General features: G+C 38.3%; 1 protein-coding gene across 4 annotated transcripts in view; it reads right to left on the reverse strand.

The window, feature by feature from the left end:
* The window catches only part of UBAP2 (ubiquitin associated protein 2), an 80,404-nt gene that overhangs the window by 43,983 nt on the left and 25,600 nt on the right, over positions 1–10,821 (reverse strand). For 3 of the 4 annotated variants that reach the window (XM_012721462.1, XM_012721461.1, XM_004677727.2), the window contains exons 3-4: positions 3,857–3,934; positions 1,053–1,163 (exon numbers count right to left, since the gene is read on the reverse strand). In XM_012721462.1, the coding sequence (XP_012576916.1) occupies positions 1,053–1,163; positions 3,857–3,934 (189 nt within the window). The remainder of the gene's footprint in view (positions 1–1,052; positions 1,164–3,856; positions 3,935–10,821) is intronic. The other variant, XM_012721463.1, reaches the window with a different exon arrangement.

Here is a 10,821-nt window from a genome sequence, read left to right on the forward strand (position 1 = left end):
TGAGGTAAACACAAACACATACCCCATGTTTTATAAAACCCAACAAAAACATGCTTAAAAGTCAGGAAACAAACTATTTTAATTCTTTACTTGACACGATATATTTTCCCAACAAAATGACAAAATGGTCGTATGGACCAACATTATCTTGTGTATGGAATTTTACCCACTGAAACTGCCATTCTGAAACAGTTGAAATATTTTCCCAATTATATGATTTTATAATTACAAAGTGTTTTCTACTTGTTTCATATTAAACATATTATCACAGATACTCATTTTACTTTAGCTTTTCAAGGCAGACCATTTTATACAAGTGTGTGTTCCTATGATGACCTATCCTAAAACGAGAACACTAACAAGAGAGACACGTTTTGACTAGTTCATCTTTGTACTTCTTTGTAGGTCACTTTTTTGTTTTAATCTGCTCTGAAATTGTTTCCTCAATATAAAAATACATGCAATCTCCATGTAGAAATCAAAAAAATCAATCTGACAACTGAATTTAATTGCATTCTTCCTAAAGTAAAGGGATGAGGCTCTAGTTTGCCTGCACATTTCTCAAAGTTTACTAGGCCAAAAGAAAAATTTTTCCCTTATTTTATATATCTATCATACTGTCATGAAACTGTTTCCGTAGAATATTCACACATAAGCAAATAGATATACCAGCAAATCCTGGTTTTCTGTTAGTCTAGAGATATAAGGAGTAGTAAGAAGTGACGACTGAGATGAAGAAACATGAGCAGTGGAGCCAAGAGAAGTTTTTCAGGTGGTGAAAATGTCCACAGGCCCAGAGAATTTTGGAAACTGTGTAAGGCTGGAGTGGATGACCAAGTTCTCTTTCGAGTCTTCAGATTCTACGACTTCATGAAGAAACCATACATAACAAAAACAGTCATTTCAGGTTAGTGTTCTTTCTGGAACTTAAAACAAATATGGAATGGTACCCATAATCCCTTACACCCCCACCCCCAAATAAGGTGAGGTTGAAAATGCAACATGGAATTGGAGACTAATCTTAGCACTGCAAGTCAATTAATTATACTTACCGTGTCTGAATTCCCTTCCAGCAATATATTGATAGCTTTGTTCACATCTCCATTACAGTCGTGTAGGGCCACTATGCACTCATCCTGATTTTTTCCTGTTACTTCCATAAGCTGTCAAAATTATCAGAAAATGTTGGGGGAACCAAAAATTACACTTGATATTAACTTTGGGATTCTATGTAACTATAGAAATAATATAATTCCACATGAAGATGGCCTCTTGCAGACTGAGCTTTCAGTCCATCAGATTTCCCTGGTTTTGCGGCCACTCCATGCCTTTTCACCAATACTGGCAGAATCAAACAATAAATCGACCATGCTTCAAGTTGTCCAAGTGTCATATTAGTAATCATCAGCACACACCTATGTATATCTCACATTCTGAGAATACTCACAATCATCTATCTGACAGCTCAAACATATTAGTTCAATGGCATGGGATTCTCCAAGTTAAGATCCAAATGTTAACTGGGACCATATGTTTCCTAAAGACCTAGTGTATGTAGCCACCTTTAAAGAACATCCATCCAAACACTTTGCACAAGGACAACATTCCCAACATGGAATATCACTGCTTGGAACAGAACATTCCACCTACATTATTATTAAGTTAGAAAATCCTAAGCTCTGAAAACCAAAGTTCTGCAACTATCAAAAGACTTACTTACTCATAGGCATACTTATTTTTTCTCCTAAAGGAGCTTTAATGGGATGCTCTGTTAGAAGCAATCAAGGAGATATCCTTAGGAAACTAAACTACTTAACATTTTAATCACTAATAACAATCACAGATTAGGCACAATACAGGTCTCTCAATTATAAATGAACAAATGCATGATTTTAACTATTGGTTGTATTTTAAGTATTTCAGTATGTACTAGCTGCAGATCTAAATGTTGGAGTCCTATCTCCTAACATTTAAAGTGACTTTTCTGTGGTCACAAAACTAATAAGTCCATTCATCTCCTTGTAGTGTTTGTTGCACTACGCCATTCTCTCTCTCTGACTTTCATTCTTTATTACAAACCAAAAGTGCCAGACACTCCACAGCTTTCCAGACTTCAATCTTTGGATATGTACAAATAATGTCAGGGTGTCATCAAGGCTATATATTAGGCAAATACTATCAAGAATTATTAAGATGCAAGTCAGCATCAAGTTTCCCCAAAAATAAAATTAGAAAGATACAGAATTAAAGTCAAACCATAAAGAGTTTGAACCCCCAGAACAATACTCTTTATTGTATATCTACTAATCTATTTGGAGCAAGGATAATATATGCAGGGGGAAAGTGTGACTCAATCTGTAGATAGGCCTCATACCAAAGAATTAGTTTATGTAATATTTAGTAAGTCACATATGTGGCCTTAAAAAAGTATTACCACGGGCCTTCCCTGGTGGTGCAATGAGTTAGGACACAGCACTGGAAGTTGGACGCAGCCGCTTTAGTGCGAGTTCGATCCCCAGCCCTGGAGGTGATCCACATGGCACAGCAAACCTCCCAGCTGCTCCCCTCAGCAGTGTACTTCATCTTTCTGCCTGTTCCGCTCCCCACTCTGTCTTTGGTGAATCCTCTCACTGGCCCTGTACCTTTGGTCTGTACCCCAGTTCTGTATATCTAAATAAATAAATGAATCTTTAAAAAAAAAAAGAAAAGACAGTTTATTAAAAAAAAAAATTTTTTTTTAACCACTAGCCCAGGGACAGCAACAGTAACAACAAAGAATTTACATAGAAAAGGGTACCATGGCCCTCCCTGGTGGCACAACAGATTAAAGCACAGCATTATGAAGCTCTCCACAGCCACTACAATACAGTGGGGAGCCTGTTCTGCTCCCCACTCTGTCTCTGGTGAATCCTCTCACAGCCCGAACCTCTGCCCTGTACCCCAGTTATTGTATATATAAATAATTTTTTTTAAAAAGTGGGGGAAGCACTATAGGACAAATACTAAATACCGTATATTTAGTGTAAATTTTGTATACACAAATATAGACAATGTCAATGTGCCTTCACACATGTCCAGCTCAGTGTACACAAATGACATTGTTAACTCACAAGGAACCTATTGCAAGGATCCTATCTTCACTGTAGATACCGATGAAGTTAATTTAATCACAACTCAAAATTCAATTAGTTTTTCCTAAGAAAGAAACACACTTTAAAATCTCTATTTAGGCCCTCCCTGGTGGCGCAGCGGGTTAAAGCACTGCACTGAGAATCTAAAGCCGCTTCCACATGAGTTCGATTCCCGCCTGCCCCGGAGGTGACCATATGGCGAGGCAGACCTCTCCTGGCCCGCCCGCTGCTCCCCTCGGCAGTGTACTTCGTCGATCTGCCTGTTCTGCTCCCTGCTCTGTCTCTGGTGAATCCTCTCACCCTCCGCATCTCTGGCCTGTACCCCAGTTCTGTACGAATAAATAAATCTTTAAAAAAAAAAAAAAAAAATTTAAAAAAAAAAAAAAAATCTCTATTTAATGCCCTCCCTGGAAGTGCAGTGGAACACAATGCAGCACTGAGATGCTAGCTGCAGCCGCTTCAGCACAAGTTCAGGGAGGTGACCCACATGGCGCAGCAGACTTTTGTCTCACACAATTTTCCCCTTAGCAGTCAGTGTACTTCGTCAATCTGCCTGCTCTGCTCCCCACTCTGTCTCTGGTAATTCCTACTGCCCCTGCACCTCTGGCCTGTACCCCAGTTCTGTATGCCTAAGTAGTCTCAAAAAAAAAAAAAAAAAAACAATTATTTTGTTACTTCCTAAGAATAAATTACAAAAATAATAATGTCCTTTGCCAGAAACATACCTGTTTAACTTTACCTTCAAATTCTGCATCATTTTTATCAAAGATCACTTGAGCAAGACGCATCTGTTCAGCTGTTGCCTGGAAAGCACAGAAAACTATTTTAAGATTTAAGTACCCAAAACATCAGGTGTCAAAATAAATAAGAGCTCTCAAGCAGTACAGCATGACAATAAGAGAAATACTGATTAATCAAAAATAAAGGACCCTTTAAGTCTTTCAAATACATATATCCTATCCCCAGAAAATATATCAGTATTAAATCATATAAAGGTCCCGTTCTTGCTCATCTCACTGCCAATGTGACTCATTTGTATTTTCTTTCCTTGGGAAATGGAAGGATGAGCAAAAGAGTGGAAAAAACAATATTCAGGATACAGGGTTAGGTTCAATCATAGATCTAGGGAAAAAGAAAAAGGAGGGGGAAAACCCTAAAAAACTTTCAAACACTAAAATTAATCTGAAGAAAACACTTTGTGGTGTTTTTTTTTCCCCACCAAAATCCTTTTTTAAAGAGAAGTTTCCTAACTTTGATAAAGGTACAATGATTATGACTGCAAGGAAAGTAGGTAAGGGGTATGCAAAAATGTACTCTTTGTGCAACCTCCAGACTAAAAGTACTCTTCAGAATTTTCCTAAATTATCCTTATTAGCTAAAGTTTATCATAATATTGTCATAAATATCAGAAAACTAAAGCTTAATTTATTGAATGATCTTAAAGAAAAAAAAATACCCAGTAGGATCTAAAAGTGAGTAACTTTTCTTCCCAACTCTTAAACCTTATTTGTTTCAAATAATCTCAAGTGGGGGAAGCAGGGAAGGAATGTTTGCTAGTATTTGTTGCATTGCAAAAATACTTTTCCGAAGGGCTTTCCAATCCATGTGGGTGAGAGACTACACAAAGTACTCTAGTAGCTCTGGCCTGTCACCTCCAACTAACTGCCAATTCAATCTTCCTTCCAAACTAATCCTACCATGACCTCTTAATGAACTGCTACAATTTTACCTCATTAAAGCCAAAAAAAAAAAAGTTTGCAAAAACTCCTTATCTATACATATTGCCAACATCACCTCAATACTATACAACAGCATATATATATAGAGAGAGAGAGAGAGAGAGAGAGAGAGCGCTAGCTAGCTAGCTAGTCACAAGGCCCTCATATATATTCTCACTATACCTATCTGCACATCAAACATTTTCCTGACCCATAACCAACTGAGAAGTCCCAGTGCTGCAGCCAAAAGGACCAAAGGTATAAACTAACTAGATGAGGCAAAATGAAAAAGCAAAGGGGTGATGAGCTCTAGAAATATGGCTTTTCCACATTATACATTTGGGTTTAGAGTAATGTCAACTTTTTATTAATTAAACTAAACTATTGGGGCCTGTAATGATGAAAGCCTACATGAGGGATGTTTGCCCATTTTCCTTAATACTAATATTTTCCATTTCCTTACCAATATTTTCCACTTCCTAAGTCTCAAATCTAAAAATTATATCCTGTATTCAGCCTTCTTCTATCCAAGCACCACTAATACTCATCACTTTGCACAATTAAATTTCATTAAGATTGTTGCTCCACCAACAGTGTAAGAGAGACTGCTTGCTCAAAATCTTCCCAACTTTTAAAAGACCAATGTAATTAATGAATAGGTCCCTGTTTGCCTTAGGTTTTATTCTGAACATGTGATGGGTCTATACTGAAGAGAAAATGTTCTTTAAAAAGGACATCACTGGAGGGCCCTCCCTGGTGGCACAGCGGGTTAAAGCACAGCACTGAGAATCTAAAGCCGCTTCCGCATGGGTTCGATTCCCGCCTGCCCCGGAGGTGACCACATGGCAGGCAGACCTCTCCTGACCTGCCTGCTGGTCCCCTCAGCAGTGTACTTCATCGATCTGCCTGTTCTGTTCCCCACTCTTTCTCTAGTGAAGAGAAAGAGTGCCCCTGAGCCTCTGGCCTGTACCCCAGTTCTGTATGCACAAATAAATAAATCTTTAAAAAAAAAAGGACATCACTGGAAAAACTGACATTATTGAAATGAATATAGAGGAAAAAATGGAATGAACTGTAAAGAACACTGTTGCAATGTTAAATTTATAAAATTTGATAGAACTATGTCTGTACATAGAAACATCTATGTTTACAGCAGGTATACACAAAGGGCAAAAGGACAAAATGGATTTACTTAGTAAACTCAAATAGTGCAGAATAGCACGTTTTTCTATACATAGACATTAAAAATAAAGAAAATAAGTGACAAGATGTTAACAGTTTGTTAAGAGGATAAGAGTTCTCTAAAATACTCCTGCAAGATTTCAGTAAAGCCAAAACCCCATTAGTGATAATATACAACAAAATTAGGTGAGACAAGTTATGTATCACATTTCTGAAAATACAAACTTGAAAAAAATACCCACAGATGTACATGTTATCAATGTGTGTGTGCCTTGAGAAGAAAATAGAGGCAGTATCTGACTGGTCTAACCAGAAAAACCTAAGTAGCAAAAAGGAATTCATTAGAACAGTGAAGTGGACCAAGAAGCTGGCTGGCACTATAGGATTTTGACAAGTCCAACATTAGTAAGTTAAATGTCCTGTGGAAATGTTTATAGAGGTTTGGGTAGTAACAATCATAAACAAAACTAACCATGTAGTAATCCCAGAAAGAGAAACTATTGGGAGCAGAATAAAAACTGAGTGATAGAGGAAAGAAAAACAAAAACCAGGGGACTCCCTGGTAGTGTAGGGGATAAGTCTCAGTGCCATCACCTGTATAGCCTATGTTCACTCCCTCCACCCTCTTACCAAGGAGCTGACCCACAGATGGTACAGCAAATCTCTCCTGTCTCGCTCTCTGCTCCCCTTAGCAGAGAGCATGGAGCAGAGAGCATGTCTGATCTAAAACTCACTTCTTGTACATATAAATAAATCTTGGAAAGATAGGAAATAAAAAGGAAAACAAAGGTCATGCTGTAGAAATAAAGTGAGGAAGTCTCAGAAAACAAGCCATCATAATATACAAAGAAAAATCACTCTGAAATTAGAAAGCTAACTATGAGCCATGTTGCCTTCTAAAAGCCTAAGAAAACTTATTTCACATGAAAATGATCAGTAGAAAAAATAAAGGTCAAATCACAAAAAGCTATTATAAGAAATGTTTTCATTATTGCTAATGAAAACCTATTCAAAAGTTGCCCAGAGGAGAAAGCAGAACTATATCAACTTCTGTTTCAATATATTCAAAGAAAGTAAGAATAAAATTATGTAACATAAAGGTAACATATATCTAAGATTTTCTAATTCAAAAATGAAACAAAGATTAAAAGAAATGTTTTTTGGGTTTTTTTTTTTAATTCGTTTTTTAAAAGATTTATGCATACAAGAACTGGGGTAGACGCCAGAGGTGCAGGGCATGAGAGGATTCACCACAGACAAGAGTGGGGAGCAGAGCAGGCAGATGAACTGGAATACACTGCTGAGACAGGAGAGGTCTGCTGCACAATGTGGGTTAGCTCCCTGGCCCATTGGTTGCAGATAGCTTCATGTTCCCTTGCATCACCAGGGAGGTCTTAAGAGATTTATTTTTATTTATTTAAGCATATAAGAACTAAGGTGTAAATAGGAGGTACAAGGGGGTAAGAGGATTCACCAGAGACAGAGTGGGGAGAACAGGTAAGTACTAATGATAAATAGTAAGCATATACATATTGTAGAAAAACAAAATGATGGCTAAAAGGGATAAAGCATTCAATTAATGGGTATGTAGAGTGTTAAAGGCTATACATGAAAGCAGTAGAATGCCAACTTATCCTTCAGACTTGATTTTGGCTGCCACATCACTTTTTTTACTTCAGTGCTTGCTCTGTGAGGTCAAATAGGCTTTTAAGACTACAAGTTGAGTTGGTCTTATATTAAAATTACCATAGGGGTAAACCAAGTAGTGACTGCCACAGAAGACAGTAGATGACACTCTTTTTTTAAGTATTTATTAATGCATACAAGAACAGGGTACAAGCCAGAGGTGTGGGGGATGAGGAATGAGAGAATTCACCAGAGTGGAGAGCAGAACAGGCAGATCCACTGAAATACACTGCTGAGGGGAGCAGCGGGCAAGGCAAGAGATGTCTGCTGAACCGTATGGGTCAGCTCCCTAGCAGGGGATCAAACTCATGAAGCAGTGTCTTTGAATAGCTTCACAGTGCTGTACTTTAACCCCTTATGCCACCAAGGAAGCCCAGATGATATTACTGAACTCCAGCAATGATAAATTTATTCTAAATAATCAAAAACCCTGACTGTGTAGGACCTCCCTACACAGGGCACAGGGGTTAAAGACAACACTATCAAGCTATCACCAAGGTTTTTTGTTTGTTTTAAAGATTTACTTTATCAAGCTATTACCATATTATCATAGCTTGATAAAGTAAATCTTTAAAACAAACAAAAAACCCTGACTGTGTAATGGATTACACTGCAAAACAGACTGTGGTTCCCAATTAGAGACACATTATGAGAAAGCAGGCAATAAAAGCAAGGGTGGGGGCCTCCCTGGTGGCACAAAGGGTTAAGTCTTAACACTCTTAACACTAAGAAGTTGTCACCAGCCACTGACTGCAGCATGAGTCTGATCCCCTGCCACCACTTAGCACAGCTGACCTCTCCTGTCTTGCCTGCTGCTCCCCTCAACACTGTAGTTCAGTAGATCCGCCTATTCTGCTCCCCACTCCGTCTCTGGTGAATCTACTCGTATCCCTGGTGATGAATACCCCTGTTATCTCTGGTCTGTACCCCAGTTTTTGTAAGCATAAATAAATCCTCAAAAAAAAATGTTACTTTAAATATTCAATAAACAAAGCACCAGCATAAAGCATAAGAAAGGTAAGCTGCCAAACTGAGTTCTAGGAAGAGTCCAAGAGGTCTGCACAGCTTATAGAGCAAAAAGTAGAACCAAGGTTAAACAAGGGCAGAATACCCATGTCCTATGATAAACCAAATGGAAAAGTAAATGCCACACTCCATTTTACATTTTTTAAGCTGGAGTTTATAAGCGTTTACATAGAGAAACACCACTTTAACCACATGACTAAATTAAATACCCGTATACAGGCCAGACCTATACCCTGTGCATCATGATATGATACATAAAAACAGACTACACTTCTGTCATTTTTTTTTTTGCCAAAAGTAGCACGTAACAATCATGTGGAAATATCAGATAAGCTGAAATTGGGAGATATCCTATAAACACCTGGTCTACCTTCAGATACATCACATCATAATGTTATATCGCAGGTGGGAAACTTAGACACCAGTGCTAACAAGAAGCAGGTTTAAGTGCATTGATATTGATACTGACTTAGCAGATTCACATCCAAAGGCCAACCCTTGTTTGCAGGAAAGTCAGGAGCTTAAATACACACTCAGTTTCTACAAGGTTCCAGGTGGGTTTGCATTGGCAGCTATACATGGTCAGATATGACGTGGCTACCAACTAAGAGGTGAGTAAGATAGCTGCATACCAAGGAGTGAGTAGAGGATGAGTAGTCATCCCCCTGCCCCGGTCCATTCTGCCTCGTGGTCTAACATAAAGCAGGGTTCATATGAACAACTAAGTTACATACAAGGAACTAAGATGCTCCAGGCTGCTTATCTCAAGTCACCATGCTTCAAAATACAGAGAAGATCCCACATTAAATAAGACTAATGTATACTATGTATAAATATGGACTTAATAAGTTTCATCAACATTATTAGGACAATCAGGGAAATATGAACATCATCAGTAGAATACATAATGATTTGATTCTCTGACTTCTGAAAACTGTACCATGATTATGTGAGAGAAGGCCACTAAACATACAGTAACATTTAAGGGTAAATACATCACATCTGTAACTCATTCTCTAACAATTTCAGGGGAAATCTGTATCATTACTCCTTTGTAGGAAAGAAAAAAGGATAAAGTAAACAGAGTAAAGGTAGTTAATATACAGGGGATGAGCATGAAGGATAATCAGGAATTATGTAACTAGTCTTAACTTTTTCTTTAGGGCCCTTCCTGGAGGCGCAAGGGGCTAAAAGCACAGCACTATGAAGCTACCTGCTGCCACACAAGTTCAATCCCCGGCCAGGGAGCTGACCTACATGGCACAGCAGACCTCTCCAGTCTTGCCCACTGCTCCCCTCAGCAGTGTATTTCAATAAACACCCCTATTCTGCTCCCCACTCTGTCTCTGGTGAATCCTCTCAACCCCTGCACCTCAGGCCTGTACCCCAGTTCTTGTGTGAATAAAACTTTAAAAATACCTTTTTCTGTAACTCTCAATACATGTTTTTAAAAACTGAGTGTCAGTTGATAAAGTGGCAAACCCAGAATACAGATCCAATTTTACTCAGATTCCAAAGCACTCACTGTCTTCTTTTTACAATATTGCTACCTACCAGTGGAGGTTTAGAAATGGGGAATTATCTTTGGGAATTCTTCCCTAATCTCCAGTTTAAGGTGCCTCCAATAAGAAATTCCCAGAATGATTAAAAGATAAATGAACATAAACAATTTTTCTAAAATATAATACTGCTTTTTTGAGAATTTTTCACAATTCTCTTACCTAAAAATAGTAAGGACCTAAGAATCTAGGATTCCTCTCCACAGCTCAGGGAGCAATTTTTTCTTCTAATGAGAAAATGAATTATCCCTAAAGAGCCCATGGAAAAACTACTAGCATCTCTGACTCTCTAGAACAGTAAACCTAAGGAATTTATTTGGGAGCAAGATGGAGACAGACATGTCATCAGAAGTTGACATGTTTAATCTTTATTGATTTTATTAAAAAGTGACTTTATGGCCCTCCCTGGTGACGCAGCGGGTTAAAGCACAGCACTGAGAAGCTAAAGCCACTTCCGCATTAGTTTGATTCCTGCCTGCCCCGGAGGTGACCACATGGCGGGCAGACCTCTCCTGACCC

The sequence above is a fragment of the Condylura cristata genome, unplaced genomic scaffold (assembly GCF_000260355.1).
Source record: "Condylura cristata isolate star-nosed mole 26May11 unplaced genomic scaffold, ConCri1.0 scaffold00006, whole genome shotgun sequence".
NCBI lineage: Eukaryota > Metazoa > Chordata > Mammalia > Eulipotyphla > Talpidae > Condylura > Condylura cristata.